Genomic DNA, 24,118 nt, shown 5'->3' on the forward strand with positions numbered 1-24,118 from the left:
GGCGGTTTAGCTGACATGCCCACTACAAGGGCCATTAATGGTACATCATATGGCAAACTGATGGGAACATCTTAGACGAGTATGGGGATGTATCCCACTACAAGGGCCATTCATGCCACATCATATGGCAAACTGATGGGAACGTCTAAGGCAAGTATGGGGATGTATCCCACTACAAGGGCCACTCATGCCACATCATATGGCAAACTGATGGGAACATCTTAGACGAGTATGGGGATGTATCCAACTACAAGGGCCATTCATGCCACATCATATGGCAAACTGATGGGAACATCTTAGACGAGTATGGTGATATATGGTAAATAAAAACTTGAAAAAAACTTTAAAAAAATAAGCACGTCATCGAACGATCAAGTCGTTCGAGACGTGCTATACAGTCCTAGTACGATACCTCCACTAGGTCATGTACTATCCACGGGACCGATTACCAGAGTAGAATAAGTTGGCAAGAGACATAGAATGTCGCACTATACCACTATATGGTATAGTGATATAGTGCGAAAAGTTTTACTGACAGTAAAACTAATACCTAATATTATATTATATTATATTATATTACATATAATATTATTATATTATAATATTACTAATACCAGTTTTTGCAACCGGGTTACTTGACCAAGTTTCCATCTGTTGATCACATCGACCCAGTGATATAAAGTTCTGGGTCGTACATGTCGTAACAATTGTTAAGTGCACGAGTGGTTTAAGATTGGTGGTTGGTTGAAAACGTATCTATGGCTAACGCCTAACAGCGATGCACATGCAGCGAACCGCTCCCGTATACGCGTCCGTAGTTATGTATACAGTGTTAACCGTTAACGCCTATCGATGCGGCATAGGCAGCGGACCGCCCATATACGTGTCCATGGTGATGGTTCGTACCGAGAGGCATTATTTAAAATCGTTGTTACGGCTTACTTTGGTAAACGAACGTAACGACATATGGTGCGTTCTGGTAGTTTTGCGATGTACTTTCACGACGTGAAGTCCGTTTTGGAAAATCTGCGCACAAATTTTTTGTTCCATACAAATGTGACCAAGTTGCAACCGGTCAACCCGGTTTACTAAGCGTATGCCTCTCATGCTGCGGCCTTCCAGCATGTTACCCATGTACGAACTGGCACATATCCCGCACGGATAGGCATTGCGCCTACGTTCGTAACTTATCACCTATCCCGCGTACTACGCTCACGTCAATTGCATTCGACAGAGCGGGGACGGCACTACCATATGTGAAACAGCTGGGTTTTGGAAAAAATGCGGGTGTTGACTGAACTAAATCGGTTGTTGGAATAACTAAAAAAGTGTTGGACTTAGCTAAGAAAAAAAAATCGGATAGGTTGTTGGAAAAGCTAACTGAAAATATGTAGGTTGTTGGAATTGCTAACTACGGTTTGGAGGGACAGGTACGAACAGAGAGGCGAATAGCTATATGAGCGCTGGTGAAGTGGTGCACTACCGTGGCCCACTGCCAGATAGGTGGGAGCTCGGGTAAAATATTATCTCCCGGGAAACAATGAGATACCACCGTTGCTTCCGGCACTTGTCGGAGGCGTAGGAGGGAGAGTCTGTCAGGTTTCGTATCGTATTCCGAACGAATCCGGTTCAGACAAGGTTATAGTGATATAGTGCGAATTCAATATTGATCAAAGAAGTATTTATCAAGTGTGTGTGTGTTTAGATAGAGGAGCGTATTTAGAGTTAAACCATTAACGACTAAATTTTGTGTGGTGTTTATATGATAGCACCTACAACAAGAGCAGACCGCAATAGGCTGCAGCGGTCACTGACGGACATTGCGTCGTCATTGGTAGTAAGACAGGGCGATAAAGCTATCTGCAACATCGATCCCGCATCAGGATGTCCATACGTCCAGAGTAGATTTGCCCCTGGCAACTTCATCCGTCACTTTCGTACCGTACATACGGAACGTGCATGTGCAAACAATCTCCTTACAATTGCCTATCCAATGGAGAAGAAGGAAAGAGTAATTCCTAAGCGTTTAATAGCTATTGACCGGCAGTTACTAATTGCGTCAGCAGTTAAGCTGACGACCTTCCATCATCTTCCTATTTCCTGCTTCGAGTGCGAAGGCTTCAAAGACTTCCTGAAACCGATTACAACGACTCTTGGGTGCACTTTGAACCGTGTCACAATGAAATGTCATCTCTCGAAGACTGCCTATCGTCTAAAAGAAATGTTGATAGATGAGATGAAAGGCAAGCTCGTCTGCTTGAAAATAGATTCTGCTGCCCGACACAATCGCCATATCTTAGGCATCAATGTACAGTATGCCCTAGACGAGCAGGTGGTCATTCGTACCCTTGGTATGATCGAAATCAAAGAAAGTCAAACAGCGGCGTTCTTGAAATCAAAAGTTATGGATACTTTGGCCGACTATGGGCTATCTCTTGAGAACATATTTTCCGTGACATGCGACAATGGGGCTAATATGGTGGCAACGGTTAGAAAATTAAACAATGATACGTACGTAATGCCTACAGAGCAGCAGGCTGATGGTACGAACATAGATGAGCTGGATGAGTCGGATGTGATAGAGGATGATCAACAGTGTGAACGAAACGTTACTGCTGAGCTGGCCAATGAACTGTCCGAAAGGATTACTCTTGTGAGATGTGCCGTGCATACCTTACAGCTTGCAATACTGGATGTTGTTGATAAATCCGATGAGTCTATCCGAGCCATCACTGCTGTTGCTAGAAAATGTAAGCTGGTGAAGTACCGGTCAGAGTTTGAAAGCTACGACGCTTCATACCCACCCGTCTGGAGTAGGACACGATGGGGTGGTATATTCAAAATGATGGAATCTTTCGTGCACCAAAAAAGGTTTTTTAACCAGTTGGCCGATAATTTTCCCGAACTAGACCTTTCCAATCAATGTTCGTTCATTGAGCATTACTATGATACGTTTAAGCCGTTGTACATCTGCACAAAGCAAATGCAAGAGAAGCACGTGTCGTTATCTGACTTCTATATGGCATGGCTGATGGCAACGAGTGAGGTACAGAAAGTTCGCGAAAACTCTTTCAGTCCTCATTTACTTCGGTCGTTGAACAATAGATTGAACGTTTTGCGCCAATTGAAGGCGGTCCAGATGGCATTATACCTGGATCCAAGGTTCAACTATCGAGGTTCTAAAATATTCACGGCTGAGGAAAAAGATAAAATTCAGCAATACATAGTCGATACATGGGAACGTATCTGCCAACTGGGTAAAACACCGGCTAGTACAAGTAGAGAATCGTCAGAGTCTACCGATGATTTTGATCAGTATCTTACGCAAATGTTTGGTGAATCCGTGAATCTTGGTTGCGAGACCGGGTTTCTTCAACAAGTTAAGTCTTTGGACCTAGAGCCACGCCAAAAACATAACTACAACGTGTGGGACCATTGGTTGCGCCGTAAGACTACGCACCCAGAGATATATGCAGTAGCAATGGTTGTACTATCCACACCATCGAACCAAGTCTCTGTTGAACGGTCTTTCAGTGCCCTTGCCTTGGTTCTCTCTAATCAACGCACTGGCCTTGGGAAAGATACGTTGGAAAACATTTTACTTATTAAATTAAACAAAGACTTGTTCTCCAGGGCGCTGGGAACTGCATATGATTGGAAGGGCCCAATCGACCCGGTTGACGATGATTCTCAGGAATGAATATGATACCGTTGATGCTCAACTGAATGTCGAATGAGACAAATATTGTCGTCTATCACTGGCTCATCGCCGGGTGATAGGGGGATAACTTTTGTTTACATTTTCATGAAATCAATTTCCAATGATACTGAAAGGGTTCGGCAGTCATGATACTTGTTATGATTCAATTGGCGACAATCGTCGTTGGGTGGACGATGATATATGTGTTGTCTCAATGTAAGCTCGAGTCACCATTGTGATAACGAATTTTTTCAGCACTGCAATTGGTTTCACGTCAAAACATTCATTTAGGGTTAACGGTCAACGTTTCGAACGTTATACCTTCATCTTCAGGCCGATGGTATATAGATTGTAGCGCATCCTTTCAACTGTTGGCCACCATTTGCAGTATAGTTTCAATTGGCTTGTATTTCAAAAATCGAAAATCTTGAAGCATTTTTTCGTTACAGTCTAGAAATGGGTTTCACGTTAATTGCAACACTTGAGGTCGTATATTCTAGAATAGCGGAAGTTTTGGTTGAAAACAAGAGAGAGCGTAAGAACCCGTAAATAATTGAAAATTTAAGCGTGATAATAAGTACAAATTCAAGTTCTCTTCAACTGGGAAACTGCTTTAATCTTGAATTACTGTGTATGCAAAGTTGATTAGTTGCCTTGGGGCATGTATTTCCGATCCATTTCCCAAGAGCATACGGTTGTCATCGAACAAAAATAGTTGAAACAAATGAATCTGAAATCTAGATTGATTATACTTGAACCCATTTCATGTTGAGCTGATATGCCGACAGGATGAATCAGAATGCTAATCACATGAAATACTGCTGCTGCTACTGCTGGTAGGCCGAATGTTCTAGAACCGGATGAGACATCAGGATGGACCGGCTGGTGGGAGGACTAGAGTAATGCTACATTTGACCTCACTTTCGGGGGCGGAATTGTTCTCTGTCTCTCTCTCTGCCATGTTTATGTGTGCGTGTGCGTGTGTCTGTGTGCGGAACGAGATTCTCGTCTGCTTCGAAAACTGGTACAAACCTTTGTTGTAGCGATGAATAAAACAGAAGTTGTACAAGTGGAAAGGTTCTACTTGTCTCGGATGGATGCATTGATAGGATTAGATTGAACTGGATTCGATCGAAATAGGTTCCAAACGGTTCGGTTTTATATTTTGAGCTGTTGGAAAATGTGCCCGGAATTGATTGCGGGGATGAGAGAGTGTTTTGCTATTTACAGCCGCTTCGGTCAATCATAGTTTGTACTACACAATGGTATTTCGTATCGGATCGCAATAGTAATTCGGCTTGAGAGGCAGAATCTTAAACCATGGTAGGATTTTTCTACTACTGCTAGAAACAAACTCACATTTTCTGGTGCTTCATAACACTTATGTTGGTGTATTTTGATCTGAACCTTCAACTTTTAGTTTTCATATCTCAACTGTTTCGTGGCTAATTTCGGTGAAATTCACACATTCAATTTTTTATAGTTCGTAGATTGTTCTATTTTTGAAGTATCAAATTAAAGCATAGTGCTGAAATTTTATTGAATTTTTTTTCCTGAAAGTGTTATGTTTGTCACGGCGGAACCGATTTTTTTTTGCAGTTTAAAGACTGTGTTTGATAGAAATATAGCAAACAAATACTAATACCATGCATTTTCATTCTAAGTCAAAAATTTTCTAAACTCTCAGAGATCAAATAAACACATATTTGTTATGTTTCTGCAATATTGGTTATAAACCAGCCTCCTCTTCTAGGTTAGATGTTCGCACGGTGAACTTAACACTATTCCAAATTATATGCAACAATGGCACCATCTTTTTTTTTTTTTTTTTGTTTCGATTATAGAGGTTTTAACCTTAAGGTCATTCGCCTCTTCGGGCTAGAAAAACTTTCTGACCCTATGTGCGGGGTTGGGAATCGAACCCAGGCGGGCTGCGTGAAAGGCATCGACTTACCCATCACACTATACCCGTCCCCTGACACCATCTTTCTTACACACTTTCATTCACTCTTTCTTCAAATCCGTCGTTTTTGAAAACTCTTCTCTGTTCTCCGAAGTTTGATATGCCGTATCTTCCATAATTCCATAATTCCGAGTAAGTCGAATTTGTCTCTTTCAGTACTAAAACGGCATCATTAGCTTCATACCACTCTACACTACGATTTCGCCTTATGGCACGATGCCAAATCCTACTAAAGCTGAGTATCGCTTTCGTGGGAAAGGCAACAGGTGCTTCTGAAGGCATTCTTCTTTATAAATTTGGCCGTTGATGGTGCCGGTCGTTTTGTATGGCATACTGACTTTTTCACGTCCACAAATCGCCTGCACAAATCGTCCACAAATCCGGTTCCGTATCTTTTTCGCAAATTTATTTTTTCATCACCACACAATCACTTGGTAATCAGAAAACTGGATATCGAGAGGTAAACCTACTCATTTCTAGAGTATTTATTGCATTTTGTATTCACAATATATCAGAAAATAGAATCATAGTTAGAACAACAGTTAAGCAGGTGGAACCGCCTACTGCCTAACCAATATCTTCAAACATTTATTATTATAATTATTATGAAAAATGAGTAGGCATACCTCTCAACATCCGGTTTAGTAGAAGAAAAGAAACAAGAGAGGTTATCTTACCGGAATATTTGTGATGCGTAAGTCGATGCCTTTCACTCATCCCACCTGGGTTCGATTCCAAACCCCGCACATAAGGTCAGACAATTTTTTTCTGGCACCAAGAGGCAAATGACCTTATGGTTAAACTTCTAAAATCAAAACAAATTATCTGATTTTCGTTACAGAATTGTTCCTGTATCAGAATTCTGGTTACAAACTTCGAACTGAAATAAGAGCACTGAATTCAGTTCCAAAATATAGTCAATTTCAAGAATTCAGTTCCAGAATCTAAAATTAGGATTCAGTTCTAGTCTTAGTTTTATGTTTTGAACCTGAATTCTGAAACTGAATCTAAATTCCTATCCCGAAAAATAGGTTCTGAATTCAATTCCAAAATTTAGTTCTATAATTCAGTTTCAGGAACCAATCCAAAGGAGACTTTTCACCATGAAATACCGTTTTTACTCCAGGTCGTGGAAGGTCCTCAACACGACGTTCGTCCGTCTAACGCACAAGAAAAATTGATCGATTATCGATTATATTATAGTTTAATACTCCTGCTCAAAATCGTCATCCAAGTGCGGAAATGTTAAGCAAGCAAGTTAAGAGAAAATAAATTTTTGAGTTTTTGCCTTTCTCATATAGAAAGGCTATGCAATCGCTGTGAAAACCGACTTTACAACCGAAGCCTGGAAGGCCGAGTGTCATATACCATTCGACTCCGTTCGTCGAGATCACAAAATATCTGTCTGTGTGTATGTGTGTATGTGACAAAAAATGCCACTCAATTTTCTCAGAGATTGTCAAATCGATTTTCACAAACTTCAATTCAAATGGAAGGTCTTAAGGTCCCACACAAAGTTCCTGAGTTTCATATGGATCCGACTTCCGGTTCCGGTATTACAAGGAAACAAATGCAAATTTATTGAAAAATGCGTACTCAATTTTCTCGGATATTTCTTAACCGATTTTCACAAACTAAGAAGCAAATAAGAGATTTTAATTTTTTTTAAAAGTCTCTGAAAAGTTGATCTAAGTCCGACTTCCGGTTCCGGTATTAGAGTGCGATTAGTGAAAATTATCAATTTCATGAGTAGTTTTTCAGAAGCGATGGCGAAACGAGGTGTACACTTTCATAAAACTTACTGCTAAATTCATCTAGTTTGCAGATCTTGTTAGTTAGTGAATATATAAAACTACTTTGGGACTCCTAGTACCCGGTTTCCGCTTCCGAAAGTGAAGAAAATCTTCAGAAACGGAACTCACATCGATTTCTCAGCAACGGTTAAGCCGATATTTACGAATCATAATTCAAATTAAAGCTCTCATTTTCTTTAAATACGCTGTGTAATTTCATCCAGATCCGACTTCCGGTTCCGACATTATAATGCGATGAGTGTCAAAACATTCAAATCGTCATTCAAAATAACGATGTAAAACTGGTACGCGTCGGTGCGTGCGGTTTTGATCCGTGCTTTGTTCAATTTCGTATAGCGTGCAGGATCATTTAAATCTATATATTTCAGGTGAAAAAAATTTAAATTACTAAATCTTTCATTCAATTTGTACCTATTTGTTAGTGTTATTACAAAATCAGGATAACGATGTTTTTCTATAAAAGTACACTTATTGCCTTTCTCATATAAAAAGTTTATGCAATCACTTGAAAAATTGACTGGTAAAAATTGGCCCAGAGGGCTAAGCATTCTATTTCATTCGACACAGTTCATCGAGCTGAGTAATGTATGTGTCTGTATGTGTATGTGTGTGAGTATGTGTCAAATAATGTCATTCATAAAATAAAAAACCTCGTGGTCCCATAGGTTGCTATTGAATTTCACACAGTCATTTAGAGCGACGATGCAAAAATGGGTAAAATTCTTCTAGATTTGGCTTAAAACTGATTCAATTTGTAGGCTTTATTAGTTACTTACTAAAAGAACCGACTTCGGCTATACTGGTTCCAAGTTCCCGGTTCCAGAAGTACCGAAAATAGTGGTCAAAAATTTAAAACGAGACTTACTCAATTTTCTCAGAGATGATTCCCACAAACAGGCTCAAATAAAATTTCCTACAATCTCATAGGTTGCTGTTTAATTTCATCCGGGTCCGACTTCCGGTTCCAGAACTATAGGGGAAAGTGTGTTTAATAATTAACTGAAACGATGCAAAGTAAAGAAAAATTCTTATTAACTTGACATAACTATTTACATATTGAAAAGATTATGTTAGTTTACACCCAAAGAAAGTTTCGTATTTTATACAAGATTGAAAATAAAACATTCACATAATCGTCTATTGATATTTTTGAAAAATTAAGTAATATGAGAAAGGCATCATTACACCACTAGGTGGATTTAAAAAGGTTTTTGTAAGTCCTTTTAAAATTGTAATTGTTATGACATATTTTGTAATGTCTAACATTTGAATGCTGTTCTCCTGAAGAAGACACAAATCAATAGTGTCGAAACGTTGAGTGTTAATGCTAAAATATTCGTTTCGATCCACTTTTTACTGAAAATCCGCTAAATAATCCGCTCAAGATAGAAAAGAGTCCAATCGAAAATTCAGCAAATCAACCACTAAGGTGAAATGTAGTCCCAAAAAATGCGCGCAAAATTTTGACCGCTTGAGTTGAACGAATCGTCGCACAAAACGTAACAGGAAAAACCGACACCTAGAAACCAGTAATATTTCCATTGATTTAGCGCAGTGGGTTCACCACACGTTTTGTTAGGTTTTTACAAGCTTTTATTGATTCACTAAGGATTTGTGAATATTTCATAATTTGAATATATTCTAATTCAATTTCAATTTTTATTGTTTACTATTAAACTAGAACTATGAACCATTAGTATCTACAGTTGACTTACATGAAGTTATATGCATATGTATTGACTAACATGCTACCGATGCATATGTATGAGTTTAGTAGCAAATACCCGATCAGATGGTATTAACATATTTATAACAACTGGAGTAATTTGTTTCAGAAATATTTTATAACAAATTTTGAAATATTTTTGGCTGGTAAGCTGTTAAAATAACAAATATCATAACAAAAACAACTCTAGCGGGAACAAAATCGTAACAGATTTTGAAACGTTTGTATCACAATTATTATTGAATTTGATAAAACTACAGAAGTCCGAAAGCAGAAATTTATATCAACAGTTGTAATAAATTAGATAGCAAATTTAACACAGAAAAACTATATCACAGCCAACTTTTTGCATCCAAAATTGTTGAATGATTTTTTTTATCAAATGAATAGTTTATTTAGTGATCTGGTTTCTTTTAGTTTTATGAAATTCTGTACGTTATATTTCGATATAAACCAATAGAGCAACGGAAGAACTCGTTTTTTTTTCAATTAATGAACGTTATCAAGAGTCAAGTGAAAATGAAACATCTTAACTGAATTTGTTTTTATATTGTTATCATAAGTTTTAGCTTTCAAACGTTTTCATTTGTTAAATATCTCAAAATAACACAAATTGGTATACATATCAACTGTTGATATACTTGTGTTATGATTTTGTTATGTGCATTTGATCGGGTATAGATTCTCCTTCTAAAGAACGATTGAAAACAAGAAAACTTTCATGTATTTCTGGTATCTTTACCAGTACCAAATAGTAATTTATGAGAGAGCAGAATCGAATTTTATTATCGATTAAAAAACTGTTGAAATAAGAAATTATTGGACATTCACTGGAAAACCATACAAATAGATTATAAACGCCAGTTACCTTGAAAATGAACGATTTCTTATAACACTCATTTTATTGCATTGAACTCGTTGTTATTCCAACACAAAACCCAATGCATGAATTTGTATTATTTTTTATATGAAATTTTTCTTCACGAAATAACACTAACGAACCCACTGTGCATTTTTTACACCACCACCATACGAAACAGCAGCGCGCAAACAATATAAAAAATGATTAAAAAGTTATGAAATTTTCTTGAAACTTTTTCAAATGTTGGTGGTTTCGGCTAAAGTTTAATAATTGAGTGTTGCCTTTTCAGATTTTTGTGATATTTTGCTTTAAACACTATTTTTCCATTCCAAATTCATTCCCGTGGAACGGAACAGTAATCGTTTATACATTTCAAAAACTAATTACAGCTCGACGAAGCAAAATTAAAAAAATTCTAAGAATACTTAGTTGTGATAAATTTAATTGCGAAAACTTAAGTGTTTTTATCGAAATCGAAAATCGATCTAGTTTTTGAATAATTGACAAAAAAAACATGACCCGCGCATTCCGCTACATTTCACCTTAGCGTGAAATTTGGTCCCCAAAAACTGTGCGCAAAATTATTACCACTTGAGTTGAACGAATCGTCGCACAAAGCGTAACAAGTAAAACCGACACCTAGAAATTATTTTCAGTAATTGAGCGCAGTGGGCTTACCACACGTTTTGTTAGCTTATATATTTTTATATATTATTCAATTTTGATTGTTATTGATTACTATTACACTAGACTTCTTCGTAATTCTGTCTAGTTTTTGAATAATTGGTCTTAAACGAGAAGTGCGTACTCTGCTACATTTCACCTTAAGAACGATTAATTGAACAAAAGAAACTCTTTTCTCAACGACGAGACTGTTTAGTGTGAAATAGAAAACACTTTTTAAAAAATCTGAAGGAAATAATGATACCTACATAGTGTCAGAACCCCAAAGCAGAAAACTATTGCAAAAGGTTCAAAAGAACTAGTTGATCGAGCAAAAGTTCTATCCCAAATAATGGTCGCTCTCTTCTTCTCGAAAGTTATTCGGTTGAACGAGTTTTATAAAATAGAAGAGAGTAAGTAATAAAGGAATGGTTGAAAAAAAAAAAAAACAATCGACACAAATAGTTCAATAACTGATTTTTTCATAGTAAAAAAAAAATTCCAGGTTAAAGAAGAAACGATTCCGTAGAACTAGTTCTTCCGGTAGAACTACGCTAGAGTGCTGAACGGTTCTTTAAATTGAAGTGTTTTGCCCGTTTCTAATATTCAGCTTCTCAGCTTTGAGTTTGATCAAAATTTGATCCTTAAACTTGATCGTAAAATTTTTCTCCTTCAAGTATGGATTCTTTCTGAGCCGGAGGAGTCCAACCCCACGGGGTACGGATGGAAACCAGATGTTTGACATAAATTTAAACCCATCTTATTAGAATACTGGAGAATGAATGCTGCTGAATTTTTCGCATATGTGATGAAAAATGTGGAGGATTACACCGGAGCAAATGATGATAGATGGATTGGACGGGAGTGGGAGCCACTTCTCTTCTATTCAACTCCGACAATCGTTTTCCTCCCTTTTTTCCCCCTTTCTTTTTGACGGCTATGCTGAGGAATATGTAAACATTCGGCATGGGTTTCAGGTTTTATTGATTTCAATCAATTGAAAAGACGAAGCGCTACTTGAACTAGCTGGGCACGTTTTGGGCGCAACGATTGCAGCCCGCAGGCGATAAATGCCGGATAAATCGATTTATTGTTTCAGTCTAATATCCATACTACCGATGATTTGATTCGGGAATACTCGAAAAATAAAACTGAATTTCTTTTTCTTTTGCTTTCCTCTCGATTTCAGGCCACTGCAACCTGCCGCCCATCTTCACGCAGGACATGAACAACCTGGCACTGTCCGAGTCCACCCCGGTAGGCAGTGTCGTCTATCGGCTGGAGGGTTACGACCCGGAGGGCGGTAACGTTTCGTTCGGGCTGCTCGGCTCGGATAACTTCATGGTGGATCCGATCAGCGGTGATGTGAAGGTGATAAAACCGTTGGACCGTGAGGTAAGAATGCCATAAACATAACACCTAAGCCGGACCCCGGAACGGCAACCGCAGCATAATATATGCACTCTTCCCTTGAAGCCCTTGTCCCTGTGCATACACACTCGGGCTAGGCTCAGGTTTCCGGCCCACTGGCGACGATAAATATGCAAAACGGATTTACGACCAGTCGTTTCGAAATAGATTAGATAGCAATTTGCTAAACAATGGCTTCGGAACTTCCAGCGATGGGCTGCGTTTAGACGATAAGGTAATAGTTGGACCGGATCATCAGCTAGTTGTGCCGGTATAATCAGAAAGCTTATCAAGGCTTGAATATTTGCAGATCCTTGAAGTCTGTTTCATTGGAAGTGACTGTATTAAGTTGTTCTGTGAACGAGCTAATAATCCTGTATCTTCTACTTAAAATTATAAACCTACATAGGCAATCCAATGACAATAATTTTATCACTCATTGTAGTACTTTTCTCGTCGTGTATCGTGAATCTTTTCAGAGTTTGCTTACGTTCCGGCTTGGACTCGTCAGTTAATTTTGATGTCTGCTTTGCCACTAGACAGTTCAATATAAACCACTTGAGCTTGAGCTTTACACGAACTGCAGCTTTGAAAATGGTATCGAGATGAGTAATTCAAACAGGAAATGTTTTAAACTCGTTTAAAATTGCCTACTTAAAAAAACAATAAATAACAATAAATGTTGATTGTGATCAAATATTAAATATTCTAGAACTGGAACGGTTAAAGCTACCCAGTTTTTTTAAGATTATTTCCAAGTTCATCATTAAAAACTTTTAGGAACAGGTAAACAGTAGAGGCTGTCGTGTTCCATCAGGACAACGCTAGGTCATCCACTCTTATAGTAATTCGACAGAGACTTGATGATTGCTTAATATTTCAATAAATTCTTAGTGATACAAAATTGACATCCAGAGAAGACTGTCAAAACTAATTATTGCAGTTATTTTTTTCTATAGAGGGCAAATAACGATATTGTAAAAATATTTCTAATATTTTTAATTGGTTGAAATTAACCATAAGCATTTAGGTGGAACAAAGTTGTGTGGGAAAAAGACGAAAAGGTTTATTTTCTCGCTCCACAAAACTTTTCGTGTTCCTTCAGGGTTCCGGGTTTTAGCTCGATCGGTGAAACTATATATATATTTTCGCACCCGAGGTTTAAAGTTTGTATGAGAAACTGACTTTTTACGAAAAAAAGTGTTTCGTATTAAATTCAGCGAAGAAGAAAACCTTTGAAAACCGTAAAACAATTCGAGATTTGTAAACAAAGTTATTAAAGGAAAATCGACACAATGTCCGAACAATGGCTCAAAACACACTGCAAAGACACAAAAAAGTATAATTTATTAATTTGAAGAAATAGGGTTTGAAAATTTTCTACAATATTTTAGAAAAACTCAAATCCAATAACTTTGCCAAATATATAAACTCTCTATCTCTTATAGTTTAGAAGATATACTAGATGATACTGTTTTATACAAACAAGATCATAATTTACATACCTTTTTGAGTACACTGAGGTCTTTTTTTATGTGGTCTATTTTTATGCGGTTTTTTTACGCGATTTTTTTATGCGAATTTTCAGAGTTATGCGGTTTTTTTATGTGAAGTTTCAGAGTTATGCGGTTTTTTTTATGCGAATTTTCAGAGTTATGCGGTTTTTTTATGCGGTTTTTTTTTATGCGGTACGTAAATTCGCATAAAAAAAGACTTCAGTGTATTTACAGTAAGGTTTGAAGCATGGTTTGTCTTCGTTCTAAGCTGAGTAATTATCGTGAAGACATCAAACAACTCAGATCAAGCGTTATATCATAATAAAAGAAAGTAAAGTAAAATTACGACCACTAGCAGCAGTGGTGCCAGATATATTAACAAATGAGCCATTGTTGGGACCTTGTGTCGGTTTTCCTTTAATAACTTTTTACAAATGTCGCATTGTTTTGCGGTCTTCGAAGGTTCTTCGTTAAATTTTCTACGAAAGACGAATTTATTTGTAAAAAGTCAGTCGAAAATCCTTCTAGCTTTAGATCAATAATCTGAAAGCTTATCGGTTTTAAATCGATCAGTATTCAGCATTCTAAATGTACATTAGCCATAAATAAGCATTATTAATAGTAAGCTGTACACAGGTAACAAATAAGCACGGTCTAATGTCATATCGTGACAGCAGAAAACAATCGCTTACTGTCATTTTAGTCACTCTGGAGACTGCTTAAATGCTGACTTTGGCAAAACATGGGGCTTATCATTGACTAATGGCTACCAGCAAAAAAAATAAACTTTTGATTACAAACAGTTGATCCACAATAAGATCTATGGGATATCATAAAAATAATAGATGTTTGTGATTTTTCCATTTTAATCAGTAGTGAAAACAAACTTCGTCAGTTGTCTGCTATAACATATCAAAACATTTTAAAATATGGAATATACCTTATGATCAAAAAATAACCGAAATTTTCATTTTAAAATTCCCGCGCTTGTCCAATCGGTAAACTTTTATTCTCTCAACGTTGGCAACACTTTTATACACATTCTGTCAAATTTTGACGCATATCGTACGATTAGTTTTTGTTTGGCGTCTATACAAAGAAGTTGAAAAATTTTCGTGTGGCGATTTTTATAATGGATGAAAATTTAGAACAACGTGCGTGCATAAAATTTTGTGTTGGAAATGGATTTAAGTGTTCCGAAATGTTGAAAATGTTAGAAAAGGCCTTTGGTGAATCGTGTCTAGGAAAAACACAGGTATACAGGCATAAACGCTTCAAAGGTGGTCGTACAAGCTTGGATCATGATGAGATCCCTGGCCGCCCAACAACATCTGTTACTGAAGAAAACATTGAATCGGCGAGGCAAATCGTGTTGCAAAATCGTTCTGTACCGATTAGAGAGATTGCTGTGTTTTTGGGCATCTCTTATGGATCAGCCGAACACATTTTAACTGATGTTTTGGGTTTGAAACGCGTCGTTTCTCGGCTGGTGCCAAAAAAGCTGAATTTCATTCAAAAACAGCGTCGTGTTGATGTGGCCAAAGAGATGATTTACAACGCAGATAGTGACCCCACATTCATCGAATGCATCATAACTGGTGATGAGATGTGGATCTATGAATATGACGTCGAATCCGCACAACAATCGACCGAATGGCGCTTCGAAGGCGAGCCGTTGTTCTGAATTTTCATCCATTATAAAAATCGCCACACGAAAATTTTTCAACTTCTTTGTATAGACGCCAAACAAAAACTAATCGTACGATATGCGTCAAAATTTGACAGAATGTGTATAAAAGTGTTGCCAACGTTGGGAGAATAAAAGTTTACCGATTGGACAAGCGCGGGAATTTTAAAATGAAAATTCCGATTCTTTTTTGATCATATGGTACATTTATTGAGAAAATTTGTTTGTTTTAATAAAAAATATATATGTAAAAATTCAACATTTTTTCACAGTGCATATTTTTTATATCGTTTATTTTGACCCGACTTTAACCTGATTGTGATTTTTCATTCACACTGAGGTCTTTTTACGCTTTTTTTAATACGGTTTTTTACACGGCTCTTTTAACGCGGATTTCCGAAGCTACGCCGTTTTTTAAACGAATTTTCAAAGTTATCCAGTTTTCTTGTTTTGTCTTACTAATGTATTTAAAGTTATATGTCTTAGAAAAAGTTCGATTAAAAACTAACGCGGATTTCCGAAGCTACGCCGTTTTTTAAACCAATTTTCAAAGTTATCCGATTATCTTGTTTTGTCTTACTAATGTATTTAAAGTTATCTCTCTTAGAAAAAGTTCGATTTTTTTTCAAAAAAAATCTTTTAAATTTACACCCAGATCTGGAAATTGCATACATTTCTAAGACATTTGACATAAAAAAAAATCCTCGATTTTGCGGTTTTTCTTTCTACATGGATTTTAGAAGTTACAAGGTCCCAAAGTAGTTTTTTCCCAAAAAAAATTGATGGGAGATTACACCAAACGGATTTCCAAAGTTACGCGGTTTTCGTGTTTTTTTTTACGCGGCCCCGTGTTAAAAGAAACCTCATTGTATCCAAAAATAGTCCCCACAACAATATAAGTACAACAATCGAATCGGACAAAGCGTTTTTGATATAGCTATTTTTTCAAAGAATTTATGCTTGGAAAGTAGGGTTAGCTAGGCTAATTATGCAAAATGTTCTATTTTGCCATGAAGAATATTTAAGTTCAACCAAAAAATACACAAGTAAAATCTACATTCGTGTTCATATGGAATCACTCTACAGGAATTGAAGTTTCACATTGACATTTTAAAGATCAACCGATCGATCCCAAAGGACACAAGAAGAAATTATTTACATGGATATTCTGCTGATGCTTCGCATTCGAGGAAATGGCACCAGCTTAAGCATCGAAGAAGTTCAGTTAATCGGTTCTTTTTAGGACCAAAAAGTCGATCTCAAAGCTTTATTAAAAATAAATTCTTCCCTTGAAATAGGCTAATCTAAAGTAGATGAACGAAAACGTGTCAGTTTCGTTCGTACTCATGTCAAACCGGCAAGATTTAATTTAATTCGTAACTTTTTGGAATCTATTATTCTTTCAATGGAAGTGAAGTATATTCCGATAAGCAGTATTATGTGCCCGAACGTTATCATACCCACTTTGTTGAATACTATAAAATGATCCTTTGATGGTTGAATCACTCAGAAGTAGATCGTAGTGTACAGTAGAGATTGTCGGGTTATGAGTATTTGAACCCGAAACCCAAACTAATTCAAAAAAAAATTGGATTCGGATACGGGCAAAGATTTCTTTTTGTAAATTGGTACGGGTCGGTATCGGGTTTAAAATTTTCATATAGGGATGGTTGGGTTTCGGTAATTAAAACCCAAAAATCGACCTGAACACAAATCCTAAGAATTCGGGTCCGGTTGCAGATCAGAAAAAAAATTCGAGTTCGGTTTTATTAATAATTGGGTACGAGCTGGTTTTAAAACTGAAAAATTTGACACTGGTCGGGTCCGGGTTTGTGAATTTGCATATACAAACCGTCTGATTTTGGATATTTGAACTCAATAATCGACCAATAAACGAAGCCGAAACGTTTCGGTTCGAATACGAATGAAGATTCTTATTTTTTAATCGGTTACGGGTCAGGTTCAGACAAAAATCGAGTATGGGTCGGATTAGAGAATTTTCATGTGGAGATGATCAGGATTCGTGTCTTTAAACCCGATTATCAACCCGAAAAGAAACTCTGAGAGTTCGGGTCCGGTTCGAGATAAGTGATTTTTTTTCGGGTTCGGGTTTAAGAACTTTCTTATAGAGATTGTGATGTTTATACCTAAAATCGACCTAGAAACGAACCTAAAGATTTCGAGTTCGGTTTGGGATACGATATTTGTCTTTTCGAATTCGGGTTGAACAATTTTTGTAATGAGATGGTCAGAATTCAATTATTCGGTCTAAAATCGATCCGAAAACGAATTCAAAGAGTTCGGGTCAAATTCGGTATAAGAAATTTTTTTTTTTTTTGGGTTCGAGTTTAAAAATTTTTATATAGAGATGATCTGGTGTCGGATATTCGAACTCTAAAATTAGAACAATTAATTTCGAGTTTCATGTAGCGATTATCAGATTTCGTATCTTTGAACCCAAAATTCGATCCAAAAATAAACCCTAAGAGTTCGGACTAAGAAATTAGTTTTTTCGGTTTCGGATATATAAATTTGGATATAGATATGATCGAGTTTCGATTATTTGAACCCACTAATCGACCCGAAAACTAATCCTAAGAGTTCGGGTTCGGTTCGGGTTTTAGAACTTACATATAGATAGGATTGAGTTTCTGTTTCGCGTTTGGGTCGGGTACGAGTACGAGATTTATTTTTTATTAATCGGGTGTGGGTCGGTTTTAGAAATAAATTTCCTACTGATCGGTTTAGGGCTTTAGAATTCACATATACAGATAAACGGGTTTCTGATATTTGATCTCAAAAATCGTCCCGAAAACCAACCCTAACAATTCGGGTCAGATTCGGAACCAGAACAGTTTATTTCGGGTTCGGTGAAGATATTCATTTTAAATCGGATGCGAGTCGAATTTTCAGATAACAAAAAAAATATTCGTTAGGTGTCGGATTTGATAATTTTCTTGTATCGATAGTCGGATTTCGTATCTACAAACCCAGAAATCGATCCAAAATCAAACCCTAAGTGTTCGAGATAAGAAATTAGTTTTTTCGGTTTCGAATTTTTAAATTTGAATATAGATACGATCGAGTTTCGATTATTTGAACCCACTAATCGACCCTAAAGTTAACCCTAAGAGTTAGGGATAAGAAATATGTTTTTTTCGGAATGAGGTTTTAGAACTTACTTATAGATAGGATTGAGTTTTTTTCGCGTTTAGATCGGGTACAAGTACGAGATTTTTTTTATTAATCGGATACTGGTTGGTTTCGGACTTTAGAATTTACATATACAGATAAATGAGTTTCTGATATTCGATCTCAAAAATCGACCCGAAAATGAACCCCAAAAGTTTGGATAAGATTCGGAGCCAGAACAAGTTAACAAGAATGATTTTTTTTTTAATCGGGCGCGAGTCGAATTTTCAAATAATAAAACAATAGGTTAAGGGTCGGATTTGAAAATTTTCATGTAGAGATGGTCAGTTTTCGTGTCTACAAATCCGGAAATCGACCCAAAATTGAAACCTAAAGGCCGGGTACGGTTCGGGATAAGAAATTTGTTTCTGTGGGTTCGCGTTTAAATACTGGGTTCGTTAGAGCTCGGGTCCAGTTCGGAATAAGAAATTAGTTTTTTCGCGTTTGGGCTCAAGAATTTAAACATTTGTTTGTGATATTCGAGCCCAAAAATCTACCCGAAAAAGCAACCTGAGAGTTCGGGGCAGATTCGGAATAAAAAATAATAATAATTTGGTTGCATTGAAAGATGACTTTTTTGGTCGTTTGTTGCTTTTGAAATATTTATTTCACGTTAATGACCTACGTTTCGAAGGTTTATTTCTTCATCTTCAGGGTAACTATAAATTTACATCCATAAATTAGTCACAAATTATTTTCACAAATTGCAATATCCAGAATTTTACTCACAATGACTACAAACATTTCTCATCAAGTAGGTTGCGACATTAAAATGTTTGTAGTCGTTGTTTGTGACTAATTTATGTAAGTAAATTTATAGTTGCCCTGAAGATGAAGGAATAAACCTTCAAAACGTGGACCGTTAACGTGAAATAAATATTTCAAAAGCAACCAATAACCAAAAAAAACATCTTCCATTTCAATCAACAAAAGTGGTCGTACCCGTTTCTCAGTGAATTTTTTGGGATTCGGGTCGGGTACCAGTAAAGATTTTCATTTTTGTTAGGTATGGATCGAGTTCGGGTTTAGGAATTTACGGCACCGCTTGCAATAATTCACCTAATCAACATGAATATTTGACATTGGAGTCAATTTTGCCAGCTCACCGAGTTTTATGACTGTCTTTTTGCGTTCAAGATTGTCATAAAAAATTCATTTTCAGTTACTACGGATAATACAATGGAAAAGAAGACTTTTTGTTTTGCCGTTCTAGTAACTTTTCAGACATGTTACAGTTTTGCTGTAACAAATTTCTCGGATTTAACTCTTACGGCACCCAATTTCTAATCTTTTGTGTGAAACCCAATGCTATTTAACGCAGGACAATAGCTGTTTTTATCACACCCAAAGTTAAATCAAACTCTTTTTGCGTCTAGCACGGACTCCAACCTGTAAAAACTCGCTCCCTTCCGAAACGAGCTTTATTTTTAAGTAGGAATTTGTATTTTTCTTCTAGGCAAACGATTTCCTTTTAAATAATGTTCGTCTTTTTTATGATAAAATCAAAATGGTAAAACTGGATGATCATAGAACTTCAGCAATTTACCAATAAGGAGCGAAAAACTCCGCTAATAGGAGAAGCCTTTCTTAAACACTCTCGGTAGTGAGCTGCCCAGCACAACCAACATTGCTTTCATAGTACACGTAAAAATACCTAGAATTTTCACGGTTTCTAAATGCGATCTGTATCGGACTAACATTTACTAAAATTTCATTGGAGCCGCACAATTTCACATGTTCTTGAATGTTTGAGTGAATTGCTCCATTGATGGGTTACTTAGAAGATGTAAAATCAGCAATACTTGAATCTGGCATCAGTGTTAGAAATGTGAAAGGAAAAGCCCTTTCAATCGAACTAAACTTCTCTCAATTTAGCTCATTGACCCAACTGACATAAATGTGAAGTAGTATACAAGTAGACTTCCACAGTGATTGCGCCGCTTTTGTTTATACGAGCAACTCAAAGTCTATCATCACATCACAAAAGGTAAATCTTTCAAGCACTCCCATCCAGCACCGGAGCAAGCGTTTGACATGAGCCCATAGAAAGGGCAAATTAAGCTGCGTAATTTCAGACTCCTTGTGTGCCGATAATCCTTCGTTCGGGGGCTTTAAGCCCCTGCTCGAAGAATGGTTTCCTAGTCGCTACTCAAAGCACATACGGACACACACAGCCGATTCACCGACCGACCGTCCATATTCTCCATCGTCCCACTAAGCAAACAGCGTAGCACGTGCAAAACGCCCGGGAACGGTGTGCCGTGTAGTCGGAATCTGCGGTAGATCAGGATCATCATCAAGCTATAATGGTGGGAATGTCACCGTTCCTGCCTGGCACTGCGGCATATCTTTCTCCGAGGGAGGCAGAGGTATTCCATCGAGGCATCCGGCATTAGCATCACGGCTTTTCCTAACATTAGACCATCATAATTCCTTTCGTTTTAGTGGGGGTAGCATTTCCTCCTCAGGTGAGTCACGGATAGTTCATTAAGATACCGTCTGTTGGTATTTCGTAGGACGATGGGAGCATAGTGCGGTTCCGTTAGAAAGTGAAAATATGCTTCAATGTTCGGGTACTGCACGGAATTGCTTACGATAGCACGCTACTATCGTCAACCCGAATATACGGACCAGAATACCGTCGCCGACTAGACACATACACATATACTTAGTTTAGAATTTGATAACCTGATTTATTGTCTTGTACAAGTAGTAGAAACATTTTTTACAATGTCATCGTTTTATGCAAAATGTACGTAAACCGTTTTTTATTTCTCTTTTCCATTTCGTCGTTAAAGCATTTCAAATTTAAATGAATTTTAGGTAAGAGACATGAGCGGTTAACGTGTTGCAAAATAACTTTACCATGTCGTCAGACGACGTAGATATTGTGTTGTGACTTGTAACCTTGAGATGATGATGGAAACATACATCGGACATCGTGCCTACTTTGAACCCAGGAAAAACCCTTCGATCGAATATAGTATGCCACCGCACGAAAATGACCATCTACAAAACGTTCATTAGACCGGTTGTTCTTTATGGCTAGGAGAGCTGAGCTATTTTGGCAGAGAGCCAACGCACCCTTAGTGTTTTCGAAAGAAAGGGACCTAACTCTCCTTTCACAACATTCATTGTGGAATATCCTCTTCGTGAGGAATGTTTGTCTATTTTTTTAGGGACGATAACTTGATGAACATATAGTTTGTTATACGGACGGTTCTCTGTTGAATGGTCGTGCTGGATCTGGTGTCTACTGTCGTGAAATGAGGCTAGAGCAGTCTCATTCACTTGGTAGAAACTGTACTATGTTTCAAGCAGAAATCTACGCGATTCTGTGTGGAATACAATCGACACTTAAGCAGAGAATCTGTGGTTAACGAATTTATTTTTGTTCCGACAGTCAGACACTTTTTTGAATCTGTGTATGCGGAGCCAAAATTAAAGGATATTCTATCGTTTCTCGCCCAATGTGGTAAGGAACTATAGTTAGAGGGGTTCATCGTTCTTCCTGGAGTTACTGAATCATTTCTATATTGACCCAAATGGGTTTTAGCGGATTGTTTGGTATCCTTTATGAGGTGTCGAATTTACTTCTGCTCGTACATACTGCGAATCGTTCTGCATTCTTCCGGGAATACAGAATGGTGTCGCTTTTGTAAAATCTCTGATTCCTCTCGGGGGTTGGAGGTTTTATTATCTGTGCATCTTGGCATCTGCAGATCGTTCAGGGATGTAGAACAATTTGTTTCTTTATGTTTTGTGCTGTTTTTCCGCCACATCCACTTCACAGTGCCCTTCCATATTCCGTTTATCCTTTCCTTCCCATCAGGAAATTAATAAGAACCTACTTCAAGACATCAATCTCCAAATAACTAGGGGAACGTGCCACTTGGGCCAATTAGTTTTGATTCCTGATTACTAAAGAATCTGGAACTGATTCCTAATTCAGGAACCACATTTTTGTAACTGGTTTCTTCGTTAGATTTTGGAACTGAGTTTAGTTCTTTAATTTGTGTTCGGAACTCGAAACCAAAGCTCTAACTCAGAAACTCAAATTCAGAATTCTGGAACAGTTAAAATGTGAACTTCAGATCTGAGTCTCGGAACTATATTCTAGATGTGAATCCCGAACTTTAACTTTGGAACTGACCTCTGAACCAGAATTTAATTCCAGAATTCTGTTTTAGAATTTACTGCCTACTAGAATTTGAAACGGAGTTCAGTCTCTTACTTCAGGCTGAAAATTCATGTTCTAGAAATAAATCTGGAACCTGGATCCGGAAAATGAGTTCAATTCCAGAGCTCTAGAACTAAGTTCTGAATTGTTGATTCGGATTCGTAACCTGAATTTTACAATAGAATTTCTAACATGTCCCAGGTAGAATGTAATCCTGGAATTCAGTTCCAGTTTCTCAATCCTGGTCCTGAATTTAAGATTAGGTAAATAAATGGATGTCAAAAAGCACTGAACAGTTACGAACATCGGATAGATTCTACAAATCGGTTCTTTACCATTGAATAATTCCTAAAGAACTATGCAAAGTTTTCCTGTAAATCTACAAAAAACCCTCCTAAATCCATTTAGTGGTGTGATAGTGCCTTTCTTTTGCCATTTAAATAGTCTCATTAAAACATTTGTTGGGTTCTATTCTAGGCCTTTAGTAAAGCAAGCTAATCAAACAACCTAACAGTAGCTTTCAAATGAGGTTAAGTCCTTCGAAATCGACTGTTTTATCTCCGAGAAATTTTGTTGCATTGAAAAACACTGAGATTTGTCGGTTACATCACATAAAACATTGTATCTCTCTAAACTGAAATGTTCGTCATAAACCTTCCAAATTTGATTGACATTGCTAGCTTTCAAATAAGTCAAATAAGTCTATCGAAATTTGTTTAGTCATGTTCGAAAAAAATCAGCCGATGAAAAATGTGCGGTTAGTTGCTTACGTCACTTATACCATTACATGTCCAGAACCAGAGAAACCTCGAGAGCCTTGGTTTGTAAAGATCAGCTCAGCCATCTCTGAGAAAATTGAGCGGTAAATAAACAATGCGTTTTGTCGGTTACGTCACTTATACCATTATACTACATGAAATGAGAAGTCTCGGGCCTAACAAAGAAAAAGTCGACTTTTTATAGTGAAAACTTTTTTATTCTTCAGCATAATCTCCATCTGGAGAGATACACTTGACATATCGGTTCTTCAACATTTTGATGTCCTTTGAAAAAAAAAAAAAGATTTGCCAAGGCCTTCAAAATAGGCATCCGGTTTTGCAATGACCTCAGCATGCGACAAAAAACTGTTTCTCTGGAAAAAACGTTTCAGGTTTGAAAATAGATAATAGTCACTGGGAGCCAGATCAGAAGAATACGGGGGATGGTGGACCAATCCGTACCGCCAATCATTCAAATTCACCATTGCTTTTATGCATGAATGCGCTGGTGCGTCTTTTTCCATAGCTTGATGAAGACTAGAACTCGTCTGACACGATCAGCTGTCATTCAAACACTAGTAGTGGATAGATTGTCATGATTGTCATGGTATTGGGCCATCTATAGGCTTGTTCTAGAACAAAAATATACACGATTCGAAACTATTCA

The 24,118-nt window shown here is 37.2% G+C and overlaps 1 protein-coding gene across 5 annotated transcripts in view; it reads left to right on the plus strand.

Moving 5' to 3' along the window:
• The window catches only part of LOC131439540 (cadherin-87A), a 764,232-nt gene that overhangs the window by 635,441 nt on the left and 104,673 nt on the right, over positions 1–24,118 (plus strand). For all 5 annotated transcript variants that reach the window (XM_058610700.1, XM_058610709.1, XM_058610716.1 and 2 more), the window contains one exon: positions 11,918–12,123. In XM_058610700.1, the coding sequence (XP_058466683.1) occupies positions 11,918–12,123 (206 nt within the window). The remainder of the gene's footprint in view (positions 1–11,917; positions 12,124–24,118) is intronic.

The sequence above is a fragment of the Malaya genurostris genome, chromosome 1, assembly GCF_030247185.1.
Source record: "Malaya genurostris strain Urasoe2022 chromosome 1, Malgen_1.1, whole genome shotgun sequence".
Lineage (NCBI taxonomy): Eukaryota > Metazoa > Arthropoda > Insecta > Diptera > Culicidae > Malaya > Malaya genurostris.